The following is a 27,002-nucleotide window of genomic DNA, read 5'->3' as shown; positions in this document are numbered from 1 at the left end:
CTGCTTCTTGTGCTTTCGGTATTCAGTCCTGCATTAATATGCATGGATATATCTGCTTAATACATTAGGTGGTTCATAGGCAAAGCATTTTACAAAATCTCAAACTAAATCCAGCTTCTCTTCTGTGTGATAAAAGTTAAATTGCAGCAGTTAAATTGCATTTTTTCAAATGGCTTTAGTTTTGCACACCTAATTAAAAAAAAAAAATAAACTGAATCCCACAAAACATTGCAATAGAAGTGACTGAAATTAAGTGCTTTTGAAAAAAAATCAAGTAACAGCTAAACAGATAAGGTTTTCCTTAACCTAAATACCAGATATACATTTTTCCTAATGTCCAAGATTGGGAAAAAACCCAATTCCAATCATGACTTGTTTCCCAGAATGCCTAAGTAACAGATTAGAAAAATTAATTATGGACCTTGTAATATTAGTCTGTCTTTTGCATTCTAAGGATTTTTTTTTAAATTTAGATAAAGTTGCATAGTTAAATGACTTTGATTCTCACAGATCCCTAGAGTGAACTCAGCCCTCCTGTGAAACAAAAGAAATAAGGAAGGGCAAAGGAAAACCCTGCAGTCTTGGTTCTGAATAAGAACCTGGTGATCCATGGGTGAAATAACTGCAATAAATTCCCAGCCCTTCAAGGCAGCCACAAAAGCATTTTTGTACCAGGCTGCCCAGCCAACTGCTGTGCTCTCCAGGCTGGCAGCAGCCTGTAAACATGCAACTGTGCCCACAGTGCCATGGAACTTCCCTGCCTCATCCCCTTGTTTCTTCTGGGCTCTAATTAGGCAGTAATGACTTTGGTATCAAGCAATTTCTAGGAATTAGAGCCCAGCCAGTAGAAGTTGATAGCCCATGTAGTAGTAACAGCAGCTGGCTCACAGAAACCATTTCATACTGAGATTCCCTAGCATTAAAAATTGAAATAAATGGTTTTAGATGTTTTTTGCTTCCATCCACATCATGCAGTTGGCCTGTGTGCTCAGCACTGTTGTTAATCACTGCTCCTGCAGAAAGAGTGCTACATTTTAGCAATGAATTGTACTGTCAGCTGTTTTACCTCAATGATTTACAGTTCTCTATTTGAACTGGAGATTAGTACAAGATAACATTTCAGAGAAGGCATCCAGACGCAATCAGAGGAGTTTTGTTTTCGGTTTTGGTTTGGTTTGGGTTTTGTTTTCTTTTTTTTTTTTTTCTTTTCTCCAAAACTAAGAGCCCTGAAAACCTGTGAAGTTTTTAAAGTTTCTCCCAAGCAGCTGCCACTTTGTCCCAGCCAGTGTGAGAACATTTACCTCCTTTCAGGTACACACAGACACAGCCAGGAGGAACTGCTGCCAGGGCAGGTGTTTGCACTGGAGTGAGAGCCAGGAGAACCTGGACTGCAGCCACCCCAGCGAGGTGAGACAGCTCGCCCCAGGACAGGAAGCTGTCAGCCTTTGATTGCTCAGCCCTTGTTTGACAGACAACCCCTAAAATGAATTTAAATGTTTGGCTTTTGAGTTATTTCTCTGATCTTGAGCTGAATACGGAAGGCTTTCATTTTCAGCAGAGCTATCAGGAGTCCCAGGAGGATTGTTCTAGGAAATACTTAGAAGTCACAGCTCTACAGGACTGCATTACTGTAACCTGTAGCTTGTGATATGTTTGGCTGCATTGTTTTAGCACTTCTTACCTGGGAAGGCTCCTAAAAGAAATTTTGATGACTGCACTTACAGTGGGCAATCCCAGAAGTTGAAGTTGAGAACTCAAGTTAGCTGACCCAGAAACAGAGAATAAACATTATTATAAAACTGAATTCTAACTATTCTAAGAATGTACATTCAGAAATATTTTAGAACAAAAAAAAAAAATCCTTTTTATAATTTGAAAAAATGCATAGAGGACAACCTTGTTCTTTCACATCTCATTTTCTAGAGCAGCACTGTCAGTATTTAATACAGGGTGTCACCCACTGCTTCTGAGCTAACAGATTTAGAGATGACCTTGTGTTAGAAGAGCCACGTTTGTTCTTGTACAGGTAAAGCACCCCCATCTCCTTCCTTCTATATCTTCCATGTACCACAAAGACTCTACACAGAAGACATGGAAATTATAAATGATCTGTGCCTAGATCCCAGATCTGCAAATTACAGAGTTACTTCATCTTCTCAGTGAACTTTTTTTTGCTCATGGCATCATTTCCTGTACCTGCTATTGCAAAATAAAAACTGAAAAACAACATCCAGAAAAAGCCTGATGCCTTGAATCTGCAGACAGCAGGAAAGGGTGACCACGTCCAGCCCCACTTACCTTGCCAGGGTTTGTCAAATCATTTCTGGTCAGCCCTGCCCACAGCGAGCCAAGGGAGGGGACACTTTGGGGAGTAGATGACAACCCAGCTTCCCTTTCTGGCTGATGCAAGATGCAGTGGTTTGCTCTTCCTCTCACACAGAGCAGAGGGAAGAGGTGACGCTGCTGGCTCTGCCTCCCAGGCAGCGCTGCTGGGTTAACAGCCTTTGCCTGGTGGGACCTCAGAACAGGGAAAAACAGGGAAAAGCGTGGATGCTTGGGATCCACAGCAGGGTCTCTGAAATGCTCTGATTATGGGCTGGCTTGATAGAAGTGTGTGATGAAAACTGCAAGTCAATAACAAGGACAGCCACCTTCCCTGTCCTGTTTGTTCCCAGAGAATCCCATTTCCCTATCAAATCCTACTCCCTATCAAGATGGGGCAATAAAGAGAAAGGGCACTGAGGGGCTGAGCCTTTTCAAGTATGGCTACGAATTCCTAAAGGTGCCACAAATACAGCAGGCTAAAAGTTACTTTGTGTTCCACAGGAGTGGAAAGAAGGGGGAATCCCTCTAGAACATTAATAAAGAGCTGAAAATTCCACAACAATTCTTGAAGCTTTCTTCCCTGCCACAGTGCCTGCTCTGTCACGACCAAAATTCCCCATCAACTTTCAGGGAACTTCCTGAGAAAATGGTAAGTAACCTCAAAATGAGGGTATTTTGAGTGAAAAATTAAGAAGAAAACAGTAGGAGCTTGGGGAAAGTTGGTGTTGTCCATTTAAGATTTTTTACAGATCCCAGACATTGGGGCAAATAGCAAGAAATTAGCACAGAGACAGCAGACAAAGAATATCCTGTATGGGTACCAGTGTGAAATGCATCAGAATTTCCTGTCAGGCACAATGTTCATTGCAAGAACAGCTATTGACCATTTCTAGCCATGCCTACCTAACATAGCCACGCTTTCCTTCAAGGACTACATGGACAGTACTAAAAAGGTGAAACATTTGGTCAAAGTGTCCCATTTAATACTGGGATTCACCTGAGGAGGGAGGAGCCTACAGCTTCTTGTTACTCTTCAATCAGTTGGACAGGAAGAACATTACTATGGCAGGCCAACTGATGTGATCAGAAATAAACCAAGTATTTATCTTGATTTTTAAATTTAATAGCCATTCCTAAGATTTTCCATAGGTTTAAACTCTTAAAAGGGTGTCAGGGAAACACTCCCTTTCAAAGGAAATTTGAACTTAGTATTACAATTCAGCTCCTTTTCCCATTTAGCCAATAAAACATTTATCTGTTTCCAGCTGTCATCTGTGAGCTACAAGACTGTCTAATAATGCTGTGTGTGAATTCCCCCTTGTTATTTGCTGCAGATAAAGGAAATAGATTGTTCTTTTCCTAAGAGCAAGCATTGAGCAGCAGTTAGCAGGACAATGGCTCTGGTGCTCACTTCTGCTGTGGCCAGTGGGGTGAGACTGAGCAAAAGCCCTGGCTGCCATGCCTTCTGTCAGAGGGGATGCTGCCAGGGCGAGCAGCATTTCTCATGAACTGGGTCAGAGAGATGAATTACAGAGCACACTCTGCATTTCCTCTGCTGAGGAGCAAAGTGCAGCCCAGGCCTCTCATTGTTACAGCCACAGCTGCCTGTGGATCTGCAGAGCTGTGCCTTGGGAAAGGAAGACACTGGAATTGTACCTGCAGCACTAGGCCTGTAGTCATCATCTGGGATCCCTGATGTACAGAAGTGTTGAGCTGGTTTGCTTCTCTGGTGTTTTCCTTCTGCATGGAGCACTCTCCCCATTCAGCTTCACAAAACAGAAGAGGTTTCTTATGCCTGGGAAAGACTTTTGTACCTCTTAAACTCCATTTGCCCCAGTTTTACTTTATTATAGCATTAAGATTCCTTTCCTTCACATAAGATCACATCCCAGGTAATTGGCCCCTGTCCTTTGCCATGGACTCTTGCTGGTGCCTCCCTGCTTTCACCCAGGTTTTGCAGTCTGGATGTCACTTGACCCCAGAGCTTGGGCAGTGCTGCCACCAGACCCAGATTTCTGAGCCCAGGAGAAGTTGTTCAGTTCCAGAGCCCAGCACCACCTTTGACGTTGGCCTGTCTCATTAGAGAGGCATTCCTCACCAGCTGCACGTGGCTCTTCCCAAGGTCAGGAAATAATGAACTGGGTGGAGAACATTTCTGTCCTTGACATTTCCATTTGTGTGAGTGGACTTAGTTATGACAAAATGCACAGCACAAAGAATGCAGCTGTAGTAGAGTCATTTCTGTCCAAGCCTCTGCTCTTCTGAGCTCCCTCCCTCAGGATTATCCTGTTCATTTTCATGTCTGATTTTACCCCTGGTTATTGGTCCAATTATTTACCTCTGAAAACAGCTTTTCTCTCCATGGTGAAACAATTAAAAGCTTTTAAGATATCCTTATTTTACCTTTGGGAAAATCATTTGACAAGTTTATAGAACAAGAAAACACAAGTTATTTACAGCATTAAAAAGATGGATATTAAAATATATGAACTAATTAACAGAAAAAACTACTGGTCATTAAAAAGTAATTAATGCTGGATTTAAACATGATAATTAGATTTTTTAGATAGCATTCCTGATGAAGGTTCTTGAAAGAAGGTGGATTCCTGGCTTACCTAGAACTGGGAACAGCCTTCTCACTCACACCTCTTTCAGACACCCTGTTAACTGCATGAGCCCTTTGTTTGCATTAATCTAGAGCGTTCCATTCACTGTGACACCAGCTGAATTGTGAATTTGATTGGAGATAAACACAAAATTGGAGTTCTTACCTATGTTCATCTCACACACCATTTAAAAATCCAAATGTACCACCCTTTAAAATTTCTTATTGCAGCATTTTTCTACAACAGGTAATTTTTCTTCTGCTAAAACCCACAGTGATACATTTGGTCATTTTATTTAGGCTTTTGCAAACCATTGTCACCAACAGCTATTTCCTGCCTATCCCATTCCAGTGCCTAAATATCTCCCTCTGTGGATTCTTCTTGCCAGCTTTCTGTATCTACAAAATGCTCTATTTTTCCCTAAGGTGGTCATATAAAAATCAGAAAGAACTTCAATATTGTATTTCCTTCTGTAAAACAACTTCTGAATTAAGTGTACAGTATGCAGTAGCTGAAAGGTCAAAGGATGGTTAAGCAAAATTCTAAATTTCCTTCTAATTTCAGGCTTATCCTGAGATGTCAGTTGTCTGGGCCTTTTAAAACCTATTATGAAGCAATTTAACAGACTCCTTATTTTTAATGCTAAAATTAATAAGCAGTTACCTAAAATTGCTACTGGAACAGGGTGCCCAGGGGAGTGGTGGAGTCCCCATCCCTGGAGGGGTTTAAGCCATGCAGATGTGGCATTGAGGATGTGGTTTAGTGGTGGCCTTGGAGGGCTGGGGGAATGGTTGGACTCAGATCTTTTTCAATCTAAAAGAGTCTATGATTTGTTTGATTTTTAAAAAATAACCCGGGTAAGATTGGAATTCTGATTTTTTTGTATATATCAGTCTTGATTTCAGTGCTTGATAATTCTTGCGTGGGCCAGAGAAGGTCTAATTCCTCTTAAGGCTATTACTTTGAAATATTAGTAATAAATCAAAAATATATAAAGTATTAAAATATAATAGGTATATTTACCATACAAAGTAGAAGATTGTAGCCCTTTTCACACAGAAAACGCTCTACTAAAATAATGAATAGTTTGAAATTTATTTCTTCCTGCTATAATGATCTATAGAATATTTTTCATCACAGAATTAGTCCACCTTAACAGTCTGCCTTAAAAGGATGAGATTATTCAGCTTATTCAGGCTGTATCTCTGCAAAAGGAAAACACCTTAACAAAGAATGGTTTGTTGCTGACCTGCAGCTGGTTATGGCATTTCATCTGAAAGCCCATTTAAGTCCTTAATGGTAACATTTATTCCCTCTCCCTCAGAGGAGTATTTTACAAACAAAATTAATTAACGAACGAGGACGGCCAATTTTGCGCTATAGCTGAAGCTGACAGTCACCCCAAAGGGGTGTTGGCAGCGATAATAACCATTATCCCGAGGCACAGCGAGGTCTCCTGCCTCTGCTGAGCTCCCAGCCGGGCTCTCCCAGCCTGGCAGCCTGTGGGGCACGGAGCACACGGAGCTGCTGCCCAGGGTTTGTGTGCCAACAGTGGAGCAGCCCACGAGTCACCTCTGGCTCAAGTGATCCCTCTGTGCTCCCTGCACGCTTCCCCCAGCTCATCCACACTTCCTTTACAAAGATGACTGACACGCTTCCAGCTTGTGGGGATTTTTTTTTTACGAATCTCAGAGCTGATCCTTTTGCACCGAGTGGAAACACACATTGCAAATGATTCGGACTGACTTGACTTCATAACTGCTCGAGCCCAGCTCTTCTGCCCTGTCTAGTTCTTTCTTTTCCTGCTTCTGTCCCGATGCAGATAAGTGGAAGCAGGGAGCAGTGAAGTATTGGGAGCTCTGCAGTTCCCTTTGTACCAGCGACATGGACTGTGTTTAAGAAATTAGTCAGGCATTTAGGGACTGCTAATCCTTCTTGTGAAGAATACAAGGCTTGTTTCTTCCAAGGAATTCCTCACTCAAGAGCCCATGACACAGTCCAGTTTCACCTACTAAATGTTCTTGCAGCAGGACAAAAAAAAGCAAAAATAGGTGTTTAATGTAATTTTCTTTTTCTGCTAATTTTTTCTTGGGCTGTTTGGTAAGGGCGTTGTTATGACCAATAATATGTTGATATGTCTGCTCTTTGAACAACTAATAATTTTGCTTATTAATTAGCAAATTTGCTCATTGGTAACAAAGAGAACTCCAGCTGGTCAAGAAGCTTAACAGTATACAAATTCAGAAATAATTTCAGTTCAATTGTTGTGGGCTTGAGAAATGGACACAAGCAGGAGGCTTCCTCCAAATGACCAAATAAATTCTTCCCATAGGTATCTTGGATTTCCCTGTCACTGTGGGTTGTATATTAAAATATATGAATAATCATAACCTTTAACAGCAGGAAAGCCACAACATCACATACAGGGACAGTTTATTTCCCCCCTTCTTTTACATACAAAAAAAATTAATGGCTGCACAAGAAATAAGAAAAACAATGAGACAGGTAAGTCAACTAAATCCCAAATTTCTACATAATGACCTTTCATTCCTACTATGGCCCTATTTTAACTGAAAGTCAAAATTCTGGCAGTAGAGATTATATAACTAGATTTGCTTTATACCAGAATTACAGAATTGAAGCTCCTTTACCTTATGTAACATTTATTTTAGCTTATTTTTAACTGTGACTTGAAAGTCATCCTAGGAGCTCCTTAAGCTTTTTTTTGTCAGTCTACTACAAAGGAAAATCAAGATGAAACTGCACCTCCTCTACATTGTGCTTAAACCAAGAGTGCCCCCGTGAGGATTTTTGTATATAAATGTTTGCATAGGAGTAGACAGCTTGAGGGTGACTAAAATTAGAAATTAAACTTAGTACTTTTCCCTACAAATGAGGCCCAGAAAGTTGGAAATGGCATTTATATAGATTTTTTTTTATTAGGCTGATGTGGATCCAAAGAGGCCTTGTTCCTTCCAAACCTCTCTGTAATTTTGGCTAATCCTAAGCCTACGTAATTGAAATGCCCACCTCCTCAAAGCAATAGAAAAGTTCTACCAAATCTTACCAAAAATAACACTGCTGGTTTGCAGTAAAGAGTGACATTAAAAGGCTTGGATTCAAAGGATGAAAACGGGAAGAAATCCTCAGAAATAATGGCAGGTAAGAAAGGTTTCAGAAATAAACAAGATTTATTATGATATGCCACATTATGAGCAGAAAAGGCAAAGGCATGTTAAAACAAAACTTCCCTGACATGGAAAAAGTATAAGAAGAACAGCATATGAGAAATTCCGAAAGTGTAATGTATAAAATCTCATAAGAGAACTGCTGATTTAAAAATCAAAGAGTTGCTTCTGTTCCAGGGTGTGCCCACACAGGGGAATGGAACAAGTTAATTGTACTGAGCTCAGTTACTGCTGATTGAAAGGATCTGAAGGCGTAGGATGCAGGCAGTGACTGGCACAGTATCACACAGCTGCTCTGTACGAAGTGGGGTTTGAGGGGCAGTGAGCTGGCACTGCCTGTGATATCTGTGCCTCAGAGCTTTGCTTTGCACCCCTGCTGGTGCTTTCCCAGCCAGCCTGCCTCCTCAGCAGCCAGGGTAGCTTGCTCTGGGATCTGCTGTGTCCCTTGGAGCCTCGATGTCCTTTGTGCTCCCAGGAGTGGCATTGGACTCAAAGAGCTTTGTGCAAGGGATGGCTGAGCCCTGAGGAGCTGCAAGTGCGGCAGTGGGCCCTGATAACAAATCTCTCGTCCCTTTTATCTGCCAGCTCTCAACTCCTGTGCACACCCAAAGACGCAGTTGAGATGTTGGTGATTATCTTGTGGCTGCACACTTCCCTCACTGTGCACCTGAAAAATAATAACCCTTGCCCTGTGTATCTCCAGCCACCTGCTCCTAACCAGCCCAAGCACCACAGCCTGTCAGGAGCTGTCACTTCTCTTTCCAAGCTCCCTGCCCTTGGTGTCAGAGCTCCTCACTCATGTATTCTGTGGTGAGCAGTGAAGGCCTGGCAGAAAAACCCATTTAATTCACTTGTACCTTTCGCTCAACAGCTCCCTTATCTCATTCCTTCATGTTGGTTCTGCTTCAGAGTTTGCTACTCTGGAAGTTCTTTTTCCCACCCCTTATTCCCTCTGGCATCCTGGATTTACAAATGAAAACCCTGCCATAGAAAGTGTTCACTCAGCTAAACACTTTGTGAAGGTCAGTCAAATCACTCCATCCTATTACAGATTAATACACAACACCACATGAGACCTTCAGGAGGCATTTTCCAAGTACAAAGTATGGTGTTCCATCCCTACAAAAGCTTGCAGGACATATTTTTCTCATATAAAAGCATTCTGGCACAAAAATGCATACAAACAGCAAGGACCCAGTTATATTAATATCAAACATGCTAAACTCTATTTAGTTCAGTGCAAACCATGTGTATTTCTGCAGGGAATGTAAAATTGAATTTCAAGTACAGGAAGTGCTCTATTACTGCTCTGGCACCACAATGCAGAGCTGCTTTGTTGTTTGCTCTAAAATAGTAAACGAAGCCTGTCCAGCCAAGCAAAGTGTCAGGAAGGAGCCTTCTGATCCCCAGCTCCAAAATGGATCTGGCTGGGCTCTTGTCAGCTTTCCCAACCAGCACTTTTCCTACTTTATCTCAGTGAACACATTACCAGTATTAAGGCTCCCAGCAGAGTCTTAAATGCAATTTCCAACCTCCCCCCGACCCTTGTCCTCCATCCAACTTCCCTCACGGCCTAAAGTCCTGCCAGGATTTCTGCCAAGAGTGCAGAAGCATGGATTAGCTTCACCCCACGAGCCTCAGAGGCCTGCTTGCCAGCCCACCACAGGCACATGCAAACCAGCAGAGCTCCATAAAACCTCCCAGAGAAACAGCAGGGCAAACCCTTCTGAACAGACTCTGAGCTCTGAGGAACCAGTACCAGCAATCAGCTAAGGAAACATCATCATCATCACCACCCCAACCCCAAGAGAATAAAACTCCAAGAGCCTTAACCCCCAACAAACAAAGAGTGATAATCCTGGTCTGCCAAGATCCCCAAAGCTCCTTCATTTTGGGGACAGTGGTTTATCTCCAAGGCTGTCCAGTCAGCCGTTCTCCCTGCAGGCTATTGAAAACTAAAATTCATGGCTGACTTCTGATCCCTTCAGCTGAAAGCACAGAAGGCTTTAACTCCCCTCCAGAAAGTAGAGCTAAGACTGGACAGAAAAAGCCAGGGCAAAAAGCTTTGTGCAGCAGTAACTTCCTGCTGTCCAACTTCCATTGTCAAACTAATTTGAAATCACAGTTTTTTGTTCTACTCATTTCACCTCATTCCCGGTCTTTATTTCCTACAAAATCTGACTACCCTGCTTGTTCCCACCTTTGTAAAGGCTATTGACAAGTTTCATACACTTGATATACTTGGCAAGTTTTTCAAGGTTAAAAAGCCTGAGCAAGACATGCAGGGTGAAATGAGTCCTCTGAAATGACAGCACAGCTCACATCTCTGAGCTCCACTGTGAGGTAATCCATGATTCAGTCCCAAAATAACCCACAGTTACTCACAGCACCATTTGATAATGAAAATTTTATAAGATCATAGTTGCCAACTTGTTTTTTTTTTTTTTTTTAATTATAACGCTAAAGCTCAAGTAAAATTCTCATAGTCCACAAATACAAACTACTTAATAAATAACTCATGGTGCTTTCATAAAAATCAACTATTAAAAGTTACAGAGCTTAATGAAAACCACACACACACTGGAATCCTACAGTGTGTCCTCCAAGTAAGAACAGGAGCAGCCCTGCTTGTGCTGCTATCATTTAACCTGTGAAAAGCTGCACTCTCTTTCTCACAGCTCTGGTTTTTATGCCTTCCTGAGGCCACACCTACTGGTGTGGCAGCTGTATCCAGATACACAGAGAGACACAGCTCAGCAGCTCCTGGCCATGTCCAACAGCCCCAGCTCTTCCTCCGTTCCAAAAAGAGCCTCTGCTATGAGCCTGAGTAGATGGCACCTGTTCTGCTTTGAAGGCAAAACCAGTGAGAAGCTCCAAGTCAGAAATACAATTTATTAGGAAAAGAAAACCAAAATACATGTAATACTACAAAAGAAAAACCACTGACAAAGTCAGAATACAACCTGACACCCTGCTGGTAGCAGTCCAGTTGGATTGGTGGCTGCAGTCCTCCTGGAGTGGCAGATGTGGTTCTGTTGGAGCAGGGATCCTGTAGAAAGGGTGTAGTGTTCCTCTGAGGATCCAGTGGAAAAGACAGCCATTCCTCTGGGAGTCCAATGGAAAGACTGACTATTCTGTCCCAAATCCCAGATTATATCCAGGTGGGGATGCTGAGCTCCTACCCCCTGGGCAGAGCATCTCCCAATGGGCTGTTACCATTCTGTGAGCCATGTGGTGACATTTATGTCCATTAAACAGAAATGGTTCCTGCAGGGAGTTATCTCTGAGTCATGCAGAAAGGTATTGATGGGCCCATCAACAGGAGATAAGGAAGAAACAATTCCCCTGCTGCTTTCAGCAGCTCCTGAGGATGGGAATAGAATATATCTTAATATTGTAACCTGGGACAGCAGCTTAGAAAATGGAAATAGCACAGCAAGAGGGAAGAAGCAGCATCTCTGTTCTCCCCTCTGCTGGCTGTGGTGGCAAAACCCCACAGTGATCAGTGCCCCTCAAACCTGCAGGTTGCTGGAAGGCCAATTGCAGCAGTGAGGAGAGTTAGTGGGGTGGAGTGAGAGGTCTGCAATTCCTGGGCTCTGCTCAGATCTCAGAACAAGTCACCCTGGCACTCCTGTGTCACCCTGGAACACGGGGTTCTGTCACATACATCAGTGCGCTGGCACAGTGAGAGTGTGAGCTGAGAGCGTGGAGTCCCTTCTGCACCTGGAGCCAGAGAACAGCCCTGGAACATGGGATAGAGTGCTGCTCTCCAGCAGATGTACTCTGCTCACCTCATTTGTGTAATTCTTCCAATACCCCACTTGCTACAAGTCATGTACATCTGAAATCCATGGAACAGGACTGATGAGGTTCTGTACAAAGCACTTCCATCTGTATCTCTGTGGAAGTATTTCTGTCTTGCACACCCAATTGATTTTCTGTTTCAGCAGTAGAAAGCACAGTTTCTGTGAGGCACTCCAGTGCATTGTTTTCCTTGGGGTTTTTCTTTGGCATTTATAATCAACAATACAATGCAATTAGCCAAAGTTCTTGGGGGCAACTGAAACATGTGGGTAATAAAAGTCAGAAAAGCAAACTCCAGTTCTTCCCCAGGGCCCCCAGAACCAGCACTTTGTCTCTAAATGCCTCCTTGGAAGCCAAGCCCTGAGGTAACACTAAATGACTCAAACCAAACTCATGCCTCAAATAAATTCTCTCTTGCACTGTGCAGTCAAGGAAACTCCAAGGCTGGGCAGCCTTCAGACCTCTTCTATTGCCACTCCCATACAGCCCCAGGGAACACTTCAGTAATCCTAATATTGAGGAGTCCTTTCTAAGGGAAGTTCTACAAAGAAATTAAAAATGCATAATTCTCACAGTGCTAAAAACTGAAGAGAAACTGAAATGAGTTTGTGTGTAGAAGTCTTCCTGCAGAGCTGTCATGGCTCTTGGCTGGAGGTGTTAGAAGCTGGACTTGTGTAGAAAGTCTCCTAAGCTCAGAAATAAAAATCTTACCCCAAAATCAATACACAACTGAAGGTTATATATTTTTTATAACCTATTATTATCATGGATTTGTGGCAACCATGTTCCCTGACCTCTCTCCTACTCTTATTCTGCAATGACTAAAATGCCCATGCATCTGGCAATTTATTATTTTACTATTTCTAACCATATATCCTTATTGATACCAATTTATCCTTCACAGATGCCACCTTTCCTGCTTCAGTGAAACTCTCCACTTCCACAGAAAGGTCACAGGGCTTTTCTTTTTTCCTTTTTTAACCTGCTCATGGCTGCAGAACTCCATGCCAGAAGAGATTACAATAACAAAGCTCACAGGCTTCAAATCAAACCACAGGCTTCACCTTGCTGCAGTTCATCTTCCATCAATAACAATCAGCTGAAATTACACAGAAAAATCTAAACTGTTACAAGGCTTTTTGGAATTCAAGAGGTGCAGACACCACAGAAAAAAAATAATGGGAAAAGCACTGCAGCAATTACTAAAACACCAAATCAATGTGTGTGGGAAAAATCCCTAAGAAAAGTGTATATGGGAATGAATGCTATTGTTGATAAATAAACAACAAAATTTGCTTCAGGAAAATATATGTAATCAGGTAAATGTGTGGGTAAAATGTGCATGGTTTGTGGTAAGTATATAAATGAAAAAAAAATCTAAAAAAGAGAAGAAATAATATTCTTGCAGTTCTAGTATCTCTTTTTTTCACAAGCTCCAAAGAGAAAGCATTAGATGTTGGGCACTTGAGATGCTTTTAAGATTAGATAATTTAGCTAAGAAGCATTATTATAGGAAAAGCATGTGCTTGTTATGAGATAATTATATTAGGAGTGGCCTCTCAGGCAGAATGGATTCTGTGAAACAGCCTTACCTTTGTGTAAAACCTTCGAGTCACAAGAGAAAAGAGCAGCTTTGTAAAATGAAAGAAAATGACCTAAATAGGAAGATCTTTAGAAGTTCCTGCAGGAGCTCAATACCCCAGAGGGCAGGAAAATGAAGATAACTCACAATTCCTTACTTGACTTCAGGCACTTCTTCAATGTGTCTGCATTGCTCAGAACCAATTTCTCTCCTGGTTTAGCTTTGACTAAAGTGCAGTGAAGTCCCTGAAGTATAACATAGTTAACCAAAAAATCTTCACAATAAATTGTTGCCAGTAAGCCCAAAGTGATTAGAGTTTTCATTTTCAACCTTTTATACAGAAGTCCCATTTAATTCTGTCTGCTGGACTGAAAGAAAAGGCCTTTGCACCACAGGTTTTCAGAAGCCTGAGCTCAGTGTTCTCTTTGAGGTCAGATTTATTAAAAAAAAATCCCTCCCAAACTAAAATTTATAAAAACAAACTGGAAAAGTTGCATTAAGTTAAGTAAGATAAAAAATATTTATAGCTGTTCCAGTAGTAAGACTATTACAAATGAGGTGGATGGGAGAATTAAAGGCTAAACAAAAGAGTAATTAAAAATATTACTGTAATTAAAAATAATAGTGTTTAACTGTTAATCTGATAATTACACTTTTGCCAGTATCCTTTAAATTGCTCAAAAGCTACATTATCCACTTTGAAGAAATTAAAAGAGATGTAAAAACCACCTCTGCCAATAGCTAAAAAGCTCATCTGCCTCTCTATTTATAAACAGATAAAGAAATTTATAAATTCAGCAAATCAAAACCAGCATTCAGCAAAAAGAAATCAGATATTCTCAAGATTCTAGAATTTCAGAATTTTTTATTATTGTGCTTTGAGTGGAACCCACTGGATGTGAAGAGAGTTGACATAAAGAATTCAGTGGAACACAGAGACTGGAAAAGCCTGACAAAATTTGCCTGTCAGTGTGTGAGTGCATAAATATAAATATAAATATAAATATAAATATAAATATAAATATAAATATAAATATAAATATAAATATAAATATAAATATAAATATAAATATGTGTCAAAATCTCTTCAGAAGCAACTTGCTCAGAGAAGACAGAAAATCCAGCAATAAATGCTTTTTGTGACTCAGACAAGGGAGCATTTCCTGCTCCATCTTTTGTATTATTAACAACTAAATCACCAACTCCAGGGTTTCCCCTGACAGCTATGGACAGAACATGATCACATCAGGCAGTTTCCTGTGAGGTGACAAAATGGATTTGATTCCAGAGGACAGAATTTCCCCATACTCATTACTGCAGCAATTTTTCTTGTAACTGTGATGAAATGCTTTAAATTTTTATGCAACAAATAGGAAGTGAATATCCTGCCATAATGCTGATGCTCTCAGATCACAAAACTGGCTGTAGAAATGGAAGCACTGATGGTGAAGAAAAGTGGCCTGCAGAAGGAAAATTTGAAGATTTTCCAGTGCAGATTCTTATTTAAATGATGATCAGGTACTTCTCTGCAGTTCTGAGGGCATTGAATTGTTACTTTTGAGAAAAAAATAGTAAGAAAATAAATTAGCCTTTTCCCAGCACTGAAACTTTGTGCAGGTAAAATCTCATTAATGGCTATAAGGGTTCTTGAGCAAGACCAAGCCTGATCCTGATGTAATGAACTGGAACTGCCACAGTTTGTGGTCATTAAAATCTTTCAAAAAGGATCAAGAGGTTATTTTTTGGGGGGTTTTGGGTGTTTTTTTGTTTGTTTTTGTTTTTACTTACCAGTGACAAGCACCAGTAAGGCAAGCAATCATTATTAGGAATATACATTAAAACATTGGGAAAAACTTTTCAGTTTGTCAGCAGTGTAAGAGATGAGGACAGTGAGAGAAATTACCTTAATTTTAGTGGAGAAAAGGAATATACCACAACTACCTGCCCTAAGAAATACCCAAATGATTAAGCATCAATGTAAACCTTCTTACCCATTGCCTTGTAAATGATTTCCTAATTCCAGCAATGCAGGGTTTGCAGCATTACCAAGTTACAAATTATCCGTGTTCTTATGAAGGTCTGATGAACTATTAACATTAGAATTAGAGCACCACCTTGAACAGCTAACAAGGAACATGTTATTGTTTGCTCACATGGTAAAATAGGAGATAACAGGAATTCTCCATCATCTGGCATAATTCTTTAATAAAATTTAAATATATAAGCCCAACCTGGACTGCACTGTGAAAGTGCGGGTGAGGGAGGCGTTAGAACAGCGGGGGCTCTCCGGAGGGCTCAGGGCTGTATTTCCCTCACCTCCCGGCTGTCCCCGAGCACAGGGAAGCCTGGCTGACCCGCCTATTCCCGTGCTCCATTTCCCTCAGCACCAGCGACCAACAATCACCGCAGGCGCTCATTTCTTCTCTTTCCATTGCTGTGCAGGACCCGCTCGTCAGGCGGCCGGGAATGCTGCGGCCGCTCCCCTCGGCCCCGCCGCTTCCCGCCGCGTCGCATTCCCGGGAATGCCGTGAGGGCGGGCGGCTCCCGGCCCGCGGTCCCGCCCCGTGACGCCGGTTGCCATAGCGGCCGCGCCGCTGGCCATGGCGGCCGGGGAGGAGGACGACGTGGAGTGGGTGGTGGACACCATCGCCGGCTTCCTGCGGGGGCCCGCCTGGTCCATCCCCATCCTGGAGTTCATGGAGCACAACTGCGAGGGTGAGCGGGGCGCCGGGCGGGCGGGGCGGGTGTCCCGAGGCCGTGGCGGGGCCCGTCCCGGTGCGGTGTCCCCGCGGTTCCCGGGGCTCTCTGAGCGGGGGCGCGCACTCGGCCCCGCCGGCCGCGCTCCCCGTGGGCACTGCCCGGACCCGCGGCGTGCCCCGGGCGAGCCGTGGGCCAGGAGGTGCCGTTCGCATCCATGAGCTCGTCCTGGGATTATGGCGTGAGCTCTCGGCTGACACGGAGCGAGCGCTGCACCCTGCGGCGCCCCGGACCCCGGCACGGCCTCCGAAGCTCTCCCAGAGCCGGGAGTTTTCCTTAGGAAACCGGTCCGGACAGCCGAAAGCGCCGTCGGGTCAGTGCGACATTGAGGAGAAGGCCCAAAGTGAAATTCCTGCAGCTGTGTGAATGCTGTCAGTTCAGAGGTGAAAACCCCTGAGTTTTAGTGCCTCGCAAAAATGACAGCACTGTCGGTGGTTACCGGCGATGTTTTGTAGGTGATCCTGTGTGTGAGTTTAGCTCGGGAACAACTCCAGTTCAAACTTCCATTTCTTCCTTTGTCTTCTTAGACCATCCAGGCACAATTTGGGGAGCAGCCTGGGTGAAGTGGAAGTAGAGGCAGTGAGGAGGGGCCAGGATTGCCCTGGGCCAGGGGAGGCCTGTGCAGGTTTGTATCTGCAGAGGGAGAAGGAGGAAATAGAGTTTCTGATGCAGAGATTTGGCTAAGTTACTCCTGCTTACAGAACAACTTCTGCTGCCAAAAAACACCCAGATCCTTACAGCAGCAAAGTAATGAGAATTTGGGCAAGTCTGAAAGCAGTGCCTAAGGCCTTTGGAAAAACAAAGGCAGCTTTTGTTTGTGATTCTTGGAAAAAAATTGCTTCTCACTTTCTTCCTGAATCGTTTCTAGCTCCCCAAACTTTGCATGAGGCACGATTGTCGTGAGTCTGTACAGCTTTCCCTGTTAAAACTGGGAAAAGAGGAAGGGAAAGCTCCTGGAGCATTCACAGCTAGGAGGGGTTAGAGAAACCCAGGCTGGAAGCTTTGTCCTGGGAAATCTGCCTAAACTTGGGTGGGCAGAATGCTCTGGTTACCTTGCAAAGGGTCTGGGTTTAGCTATCGAGGGAATTGATTTATCCCTCTCAGGAGCAATGATCCCTTCTCCTTAGGAGGTTGAGGGGAATTTACTGACAGTAAGAAGATTTGTGGAACCGCTGTAAATTTCCACCTAGCGTGAGACAGGCTCGTGCTGGTCACTGCCTGCTGTGCTCATCCCACTGCTGGCCTGGGACTGACACACTTGCTCAGGACAGAGTCCTTTGCCCTCCCAAAACATTTGATCCTTGGGCAGGACAAGCAAATTAGCAACACTCTGATTAACTGACTCTGATTTGTGACTCCTCGAAAATACAATTTGGATTTTGGTAATTGGTGTGTGAGGAATTCATTTTAGAACTATAGTTACTTTGGCCAAGTCCTTGCCCTTCAACTTGTAAACTTACTGTAATGATTTTCTATCTGTAAGTGTTTGCTTTCTCTCTCCTTCTTTCTGGGAGCTTGATTAATTTTTTACAGCTTGATTAATTTCCTTTTACATCAAACTGAAATTAAATAGAGGGGTGTGTATCATCCCATTTGAGGGGTCCTAGCCAAGATTTCAGTTTTAACAAGAAGATAATGAGTGCCTCCAGGACATCTGTGTCCCCTGGCTTGTCTTATACTGTGGGGACATACATGAACCACACACTGTGGCTCTTCAGATCTTTATTCCTGTTGGGCCCCCAAAGACTGTGCCAAACCCTAAGGAATAATGACAACGTGATTCAGAAGCCCTGACTCAAGGAAATCCAAGGTCTCTGTTCCAAGTACTCCTTAAAGCCACTTAGCTGAGAGGAGATGCTGACTGCAGCTTGCTTTACTTGGCACTGAACCTCATCCCTGGTGTCCCCAGGCTGGGGACAGAGCACGGGGTGTGCCAGCCTCCCACTCTGCTCTGCAGGAGGAACATCCCCTTGGCACTGCCTGGAACTGTCACCCCTGCCTGGGATCCCCGGGGCAGGAGGGGTGGGGGAAAAGGGCACACTTGGAAAAAGGGGAAAGCTGTGGGCTGCAAGAGCTGGGAGTGATCCCCAGCCTGGAGGAGACAACTGAGGCTCTCAAGTGTCTTCACTCCCCTGAGTTTGGGAACACAATTGTGAAAAATGCCAATCACTTGTTTTTAAGATTTTAAAAGTTTAATAGTAATAAAATGGTTATAAAAATCGTAAAGCAATTAGAGTAATAATAATTTGGACAATTTGAATTAGGACAATATGAGACAATAGAAACAAAGAGTCACAGACAGTCTGGGTACCTTTTCTGGGCAGCATAAGCCCGAAAAAGGACCCACGTTAACAGAGGATTAACCCTTAAAAGCAACAGCCTGTTGGATATTCACACACCCCATACATGGTGCATAAATTCCATTCAAACACAGGATTCTGTCTGGGCAGTGTCAGCTTCTTCCTCTGAATCCTGACAGTGCCTTTGAGGCAGGAAGAAGTTCATTTCTTCTGATAATGGAGCAATAAATTCTCTTCCTCTGAAAGATTCAGGTGTCCTGTGGCTGCTGTCTCAGTGCGAGTCCTTTCTTAGAAAAGTATCCTACATAGCATAGTTTCTATTTTAACATTTTGTTGTAACCTAAAACTATATTTACCACACTACTTAAGAGAATTAATACAGCCTAACTTTCTAACACAACACATATAATATTCATTTTAATATTTGCAAAAAGCAAATAATAAAATATGCATTTTTCACATGGTGGTTGCATAGAACTGATATCTATAATACCTCCCCTACCATTTGAATTTAATCATAGATATTTGTAAGCCTTTTATTTTAATTTCTTCATTAAAAATTTTGCCCTGTGCAAAACCCTCAAGCAATGTTGGTTTTCCAAAGTATGATTAAAAAGCAGATTTTCCTCTGCTTTTGGGGGAAAAATGAAATGTGTGATTGGATTTCTGTCATTGCACTTCTGTGTCAGAAAGTGATGCTGCTTTAGGAGGTGCCACCTCAGCCCACACTGTCCCCAGGTCTGGGGTGATGTGGCCTCAGGGCTGTCACAGCTGGCAGAGACGTTGGATGCCTTCAAAAAATCACTGAATTTGTGTGAAGGTTGCACTGGTTCCACAGGCATCAGCACCATCAGGGATGTCACTTGCACATGAAGAATAAATCACACCAATTTAAGCACAATTCCCATTCTTCACATGACTTCAAAGGATGTTCCTGGCAAGTGGCTTGTCCAAGTGGCTAATCTTGGAGGGGATTGAGGCAGATTTATTTCTAAGCCTCTGCTTTAATTGCCAGGTTTTACATTACCTCTCTTAGTTGTTGGCATGAAAAAAATGTAAATTAACCCCTCCCCCAAACCTTAGTTTTCACTTCTTATTTTCTGCTTCTTCCACATATTCTGCAGCACAGAGATCATGAGCTTGAGTAGCTCCAGTCAGGGATTTTAATATGAATTTACATGAATATGATTAACATGGCCTATAGTATAGGAATGTCCATTTTTCCTACATCAGGATAGATATAATTAAAATATAACTTAACAGCACCACATTTCATCTTTGGGTTTATCTGGTTGTGGAGGCAGGGACTCATTTTCCTGCATCACCTTGGCTTCTCACTACGTGAATGACATTTAAAAAATGCTGTAAGTCATTAATAAATAAATCTTCCATGTAAATACATGGAGAGTGAGAAATTTCCTGCTTGATGTGATAAACAACCTTACACAGAATCAAGGGGCAGTTCCTATATTAAAACTTACTTTTAGTGAATGTATCTGCTGAATCCTCAACTTGCTTACAAGTCATTTATGAAGATACATTTTCCCAATACTAAATTATGCAGCTTAATTACTTTCAATTATCAAAAACACACACTTAGCCTGAGTGTGTGGAAAATCACGGGACTTTTATAAATCATGGCCTATATTTTAATTGATTAAATGTATTACCCTGTAAAGGTTAATCTTGCTGTTTAGGGTGTAAGTTAATTTGTGGTGCTTTGTACACTGACTGCAGAATGTTTCTTCTTCCCCCTGCTCAGTTTTTGATGATGAAGAAGAAAGCAAGTTGTCTTACACAGAAATTTATCAGGAGTACCAAGCTCTGGTGAGCATTATTCACTATCTGTGGTAAATTTCTAAGCAAAAGAATTTAAAGTGTTAAATGAGTATTTAGATGAACTTCTAATTGTGTTATTGTTGTTATTCAGTATTTTTCCATGTGTTATTTAGAAATCCTGTGAGTTGTATTTGTCATATGCATTTATATGCCTAAAGATCAGGTACATGGAAAAGAAACTGTGCCACAGTCACAGCTCTTAGGCTGTTTTACATATTCATCATTAAAATTAATATATCCACCACCTTCAAGATTGTATTTATAAGCTTGATAATGTTATTTTCTGTCAAGTGAAAATGACAACCAGCAGGATGTCTGAGAACACTCACAACTCGGATTTTGTTCACTAATGAGTCTGGGAAATCTTTTGAATTATCTTTCAATTATCAGAAAAAACTGCAGGAGATTTTTGGAGCTTAAATACCTATAAAATAGTACATGCAGATTTCTAACACTTTCTGTAATGAGGCTGGGGAATACATATTAAAATATTAAATCATATTAAAATATTATATTAAAAAGCTTTGACTGAATAAATACAAACCAACATTCATTTCTGCTCTGATCCTAAAGGCTTTAGGCACAGCCTGGCAAAAAGCCTTTTACTTTCATCAAAAAACCATGAGGAAAACTGGCCAGGAGTCTGGGGAAAAGGTACATGGGAGAGAGTCCTGGAAATTGGAGAAAATATGTTAGAGAGTCATCAAATTTAGCAATAAAAATGCTCATTTTGAACAGTTCATGAAAGCAAATAAAGCTTGAAATAAAAAAAAAAAAATTAGTTCTGCTATTGTAGTGACTTTCCTTGGAGCTTATAACCCACATCAAAAAAGAATAGACAATAATGATAAAAATTCCTCTGATTCTCAGGGAAAAACCATAGAAGGTAAGGTATAATCTTATCCTTTTTTCCAGGTGGAGAGATTACTAGAGGACTACCTTAAAGAAGTTGGAATTAATGAGGAGAAATTTCAAGAAGCTTTTTCTTCTCCTCTTGCAAAGACCCACACCTCCCAGGTATTTGCCTTCATGAAGGAATGGATGGATTTCATTCTTAGCTTGATGTTTCCCCTAACACAGCTGGCAGGAGATGAAGCCTGGAAAAGTTTTCATGGTGAAATTGTAATTTTCAATTGAACTGCAGCTGAAAACTGACACTGGGAAACCCCAATTTTGTCATAATATTCTAATATTGTCAGGATGTTACTGCAGGCATGTTGATCTAAAGACATAACCCACCAAGTTATTTTCCTGGCCATGAGCTCTTCTTGGATATCTGGAAAAACAGACAGATAGGAGAATGAAATATAATTATTAAAAACATGCTCCCCAGAATTGAAAAATCAAGCTAATTTCAAACAGACTGAGCTGGTTGGGATTTCTGTGGGGTTTAATTTTGAGCATATCTTTCCTCCCACAGGCCATTCTGCAAACAGTGTTGGCAGCAGAAGATTTTAGGCTATTTAAAAAAATGATGGTACAGAAAAATATTGAAATGCAACTGCAAGCAATTCGAATCATCAAAGAAAGAAATGGTGAGCAGTGCTGAATGTGGGGGTTCTCTGCTGAAGGATTTTAGTGTTCTTTTGCTGACTCTTTAAGCCATTCATAAATGAGTGTGGAATGCTGGTTCTGCTCCAGTTACAGGAGAACACCCAGCTGATGGTGCTGGGATTTCATTCCTTAGTCCTGGCTTGCACTCCCAGTGTCAGCTGTCTGTACTGTAAGGGTCACAGATTCTTCAGGTCCGTTTGTCTGAATTTCTCTGTGAAACTTGACTGAGTTTTCTGTGGCAGAGTTTTGGTGGCATTTCTGAGTTAAGGCAGTCAGAGCAGTTCCTCAAAAGGAGCAATATCGACAGCTGGAATTCTGCTCCCTGCATGGCAAAGATGTTGTAGTGTCTGCTGTACAATTCACACTGACAAATCCATTCAGGAAGCACAAGTTAAGGCCTCCATCATCCTCATGTGTGCATGAGAAAGGAGAAAAAATAATCCACACCCAACTTTGCTGCTCTGTTGATGCTTCTGCAAGGATTTTAATCCCACTCCTTCCTTCCATGTCTTTCATTTTACTTACTTCTTACTGTATGAGTGTTCTTCAGAGAATAATTTTGAAATTTCACCTTTCACATAACATCTACATCTGGGAGTGGTTCAGGTGGCTGAATTGCAACAGGAAATGCCACAAATGTCAATGCAGAGCTTGGCTTAACCTTTGATGCCAAAACTTTCATTGCCAGAAATCTTTGCCTTTTTCCTAACAGGATTTAGGATATTTTCCTCTAGGATCTTTGTGGAAACAGTTCACATGGCTTTGGTTTTGTGAATGTGATTTTCTTTTGTTTGGGTTTTTTTAACATTTTCTTATCAGCCAACTGGAGCACAAAATCATTTTCCTCAGAATAATGCATAAACCTTGTTTTCTTCCAGGTGTAGTGCCTGAGTGTTTGACAGAGGGTTCTGATGTATTCAGTGAAATTGAACAGGAAGAAATGAAAATACTCAGGGAGGTTCTAAGGTAAGAAATCAATCAGTCCCACTTTGTTATTTTAACATACAGGTCTGTAGGACCCAACTCTTCCAGCCCTTTCCAGCAAACTGCCTTCATCTGAGAGACAACAGGAATATTCTTGTCAACATCCAGAGGGAAAATGGGTGGTGCTGGGCAGTGGGTGTGCTCAGGAATATTGAAATGGTGAGGGAGGACTGTGGCTGTGATCTGAGAGGTGTGGTACAAATTCTGCAGATTCTACTCCACTCCCAGTTCACAGAAACAAACAATAGCAGATTAATATATAATATATATAACCATTATATATATACACCAATATATATAACCATATATATATAATATAAATACCATATATAACCATTATCTGATATAACCATCCAGGTTATTCTAGATAATGCTATTTTCCCTCTGGATTCTGGGAATATTTCCCTTCCTGTCTTTAAATAGCAATGAAATAAAGGGATAGATAAATCCTGGAAATTCTTACACAATTATTTTAGCACAAAGATAGTTGAGGACGGTGGGCTCTTGTTTGTTTATCCCAATTATTTATTTCTATTAAGGCTTAAGTCATGGAAATATTTTGGATACTGACAAATTCACATTACCTTGTACTTGCTTTGATAGTCCTCAAATATTGAAGCAGTGTTAAATTTCCCTGAAAATCACTACCACTAAGTGAGTTTTGAGTGTTTCCTCATGTTTATTGTTACAGAAAATCTAAGGAAGAATATGAAATAGAGCAAGAGAGAAAGAGGACTGAAGAGGTGAGTGCCTTACCTTTGTGTGTGAGTTATGGGTATGGTTAAGGAATGCCCTGATATTCTGTCCTGGCTGTCCCAGATCCCTTCCATCAATGCAATATCCCACAGGCATTACAATCCCTGCTCAGCACCTGAACCCTGAAATCCTTGCAGATCCAGGGAGCAGCTGAATTGCTGATATTGTCAGGATCAAAGAGCCTTCAAAGTGTAAGCTGCTTGCAGATGGCAGCACTCCTAATCCCACAGGAATTCCCTTCAGGATCCCTTGATAGACAGTGCAGTTATTCATTAAATGTTCACAAGAGAGAACTAATCAGCAGCACCCAGAAACCCTCTCCAGAGACCATCCCTGGGTGTCCATCAGACTAAACCACAGAGAAAGGAAACTGAATGGAAATGGGGAGTGTCCAAATTGTGGAATCATGGCAATAAACCCCCCATTGACTGGAAAAACAGGCAGGTGTTATCCAGATCTCTATAGACCACCAAGAACAGCAATATTCTTGATAAAAAAGTCAGATTGCAGAGCCCCCAGTCAAGTTCACCTGGCCAGAGAAGGTGACAGTGTTCAGTGATATGGTTTTTGTTAAAAGAATGTTTCAACACAAAATTTCATATTTTAATGAATGCCATGGTTAATCAAGAGCACAGACAATTCTGAGGGAAGGGCTGGATTGTCTGTAAACAACTCAGTTTTAATTGGAAGTTCTTGTGGGAGATTCCTTTGTGGGGCCAGTTCAGTACCTGGGGTACCGTAACTCTTGGCTTTGTTTTCTAATTCCAGGCACGTGCTAAGCACAAAGCTCCAGATGTTACCCACCAATTTCCAGGAGATTCAAGAGAAGCTGTAACAGCTAAGGAATCCACTGAGGGAGCTGAGGAAAGTCCAAAATGCCCATTAGGTAACTTTGGGGGGAGTGCAGTGCTGAGTGGGCAACGTGATGCTGGTTTTAAATGATTCAAGAGTCCACTTGGATCAAGATTTTAACAACTTGGCTGGATAAGGCTGTGAGTAAAGTGTATTTGCCCTGCAGGAATGCCTTCCAACATGGCATGTTTTACTATTCCATGATGTTCTGCTCTGATTGATTATTTTTACCTCATGTATATCTATTCTTTCTAATTGTTTTCTGTGTAAAATTACATAGAGGGATCTCATAAATCTACAAAAGAAGACCCCAAACCAGTTTGCCCAGTACAAAAAGGAACTGAAAACTTACCCCAGCCCTCTTGTACCAAGGGGAAAGAAGACACTAAGAAAAGTTCTGCTGGGAAAGGTTCAGAGAACACAGTGCAAAAAGCTGGGGTGAAAGGACCTGTAAGTTAAAAACAAATTTTAAAAAAAGCCAAACATAGAACTAGAATGCTAAAAGAGAGGATTACATGTAAAATATGTATTTAAAATAGTATTATATTTAAATACAGAATTTCTGTTATTGTAATCAGTTGGATTTGGGTTATTTTTTTTTAAACAAATATGTAAACACTTTCATGTTATTCACAGTTTAATTAGCACAAATTCAGCTCATGATTTCTGGTTTCAGAGTAGAATTCAGCATTCAGTCCTTTGGTAATTTCTTAGGAGAACAGCTCTGATTAGAAGCTTCAACTTGGATTTGTTTGCACCTGGTAATTTTGGAAGCAAATAGGATATAAATTGTGCTTTTCTTGCACAGGACACTGATATAAAATAGTGAATTTCAAAATTTTAAATTTTTCCCCCCAGGATTTATCAGAAACTGAAAAGCAGCAGCTGAAGCAACGTGAGGATTACCTAAAGAAAAAACGAGACCTGCTGCTGGCTACGAAGAAAGACTCAAAAAATAATGCACCAGCACCCAGCAGTGATCAGAGAGAGGAGGAATCCCCTCCCAAAGAGGTGAAGCTCTTTCATATAAACCCACAGGCTTTCAGTGCAGGTGTGATGCTGCTGCTGAAGAGTGGAATGGGTTACAAAGAATACAAAGGAATGGGTTACAAAGGGGGAAATATTTCCAACTTACTGGTTTTGCAGAAGTTTCAGTGATGGAGTTGGCATTGGTTGGCTTCAGCACCATCAAACCCTCCTGATTAACTTCAGTTCATGAATGGATAAAATGCCAGTTTGCTCCTAGCCCCTGACCTACTGTTTGGGCTCCTCAAATCTCAAGGATTTTCTTATGCAAATGCTTGAAAGCTCTCTGAAAACAGAGGAAAATACTAGGAGACCTTAAACCCCTCTTACATTACAAAACAATGTAGTAACTACTCTGTTTCTAATCCAAAATCACTACTCTCCTTTACAGAGCAAATGGTTAAGGGCATGAACTAAAGTCCAAAGTCTTTCTGTTGCCTCAAATATTTTTCAGAGTTGCTGTGCATTTTATTATGCTGAGAAGGTGCCTGGGTAGCCTTCAGGACAATTGCTGAGCAGGAGCTGAACTTGGGGCTCCCAAAACCCAGATCAGGGCAGTGGGAGAGGGCAGGGTGGTGGAGGAGCCCCATGCACCCCTCTGATCCATGGTGGGGCTGCTGGTTCTCATTGCAGTGCTGTTTTCACTCTGATTCTAGGAAATATCAGAAGAGAAGCAGAGGCTGCTCCAGAAGAGGAAGATGCTTGCAGAGAAGCTAAAAGAAGAAGTCATTAATAAGCGGTAGTTTTAAGAGCTCATTGACCCCAAGAACACAGGGAGGTTTTAGAGTAAATTATCAGTAAGTGAAGGGATTTCCAGTCTTGCCCTGGGATTTATAGAACTCTCAGACAAGCAGCTCAGTACCCTATTGCAAATGCCACTGAACCACACCATGAACACTCGTTTTCCAGAGTGCTGGAAACTCCCTGACTGTCCAAGGCTGTGCCAGCACTGCAGAGCACAGCCCTGCTCCAGCCCTGAGCCACCACAGGAGAGATGGGAAAGGAATTCCTGTGGCAACAGCTCCGAGCTCAACATTGCAACTTTGTCATGTCAGCAGTGCAGGAGGTTCCTTTCATTAGCCCATTATAAACAAATGGCTCTTTCTCAGCTGTGCAGTGAAATAAAGTCTGGTTTCACAAGGAAGTGCACCCTCGACCACCTCATTTGTGAGAAAGCCAAGGTACCTTGGGGGTCAGTACATTCACAAATTGACTCCAGGTTACAGAGCTTTACAGGCTTTGGGGGCAGTTTCCCAGGTCCCAGTTTGCAATAAATGCAACTTTAAATAAAAGGAGCTGCTTTAGTGCAAAGCTGGGACTGTTCTCAGCAATTCACTGCCAGAGCAGCGATATTCTTTTTAAGTCCTTCACTGGTTTGGCTTTCACAGGCTCAAAAAGAAGCCAGGAGAGGTCACCCTTGGCCATGACA

At 41.8% G+C, this 27,002-nt stretch overlaps 1 protein-coding gene across 1 annotated transcript; it reads left to right on the top strand.

Annotated features, from left to right (window-relative positions):
* Positions 1-16,090: 16,090 nt before the first annotated feature.
* CFAP36 (cilia and flagella associated protein 36) lies at positions 16,091-26,953 on the top strand. The gene is made up of 10 exons (XM_058802299.1): positions 16,091-16,220; positions 20,325-20,389; positions 21,317-21,418; positions 21,822-21,936; positions 22,834-22,921; positions 23,631-23,682; positions 24,464-24,581; positions 24,828-24,997; positions 25,406-25,558; positions 26,230-26,953. The coding sequence occupies exons 1-10, from the start codon at positions 16,106-16,108 to the stop codon at positions 26,314-26,316; spliced, it is 1,065 nt and encodes a 354-aa protein (XP_058658282.1). The 5' UTR covers positions 16,091-16,105; the 3' UTR covers positions 26,317-26,953.
* Positions 26,954-27,002: the final 49 nt, after the last annotated feature.

This window comes from Ammospiza caudacuta, chromosome 3 (assembly GCF_027887145.1).
Source record: "Ammospiza caudacuta isolate bAmmCau1 chromosome 3, bAmmCau1.pri, whole genome shotgun sequence".
In the NCBI taxonomy this organism is placed as follows: domain Eukaryota; kingdom Metazoa; phylum Chordata; class Aves; order Passeriformes; family Passerellidae; genus Ammospiza; species Ammospiza caudacuta.
The sequence above is the reverse complement of the archived record's forward strand: the minus strand, read 5'-3'. Positions and strand labels throughout refer to the sequence as shown.

Excerpts from the sequence above, each read along its gene's own strand:
- CFAP36 (XM_058802299.1), top strand. The coding sequence starts at position 16,106 with ATGGCGGCCGGGGAGGAGGACGACGTGGAGTGGGTGGTGGACACCATC. Across the intron at positions 20,390-21,316 it reads ATCAGGAGTACCAAGCTCTG|GTGGAGAGATTACTAGAGGA; the intron begins GTGAGCATTATT and ends CCTTTTTTCCAG. Across the intron at positions 25,559-26,229 it reads AGGAATCCCCTCCCAAAGAG|GAAATATCAGAAGAGAAGCA; the intron begins GTGAAGCTCTTT and ends CTCTGATTCTAG.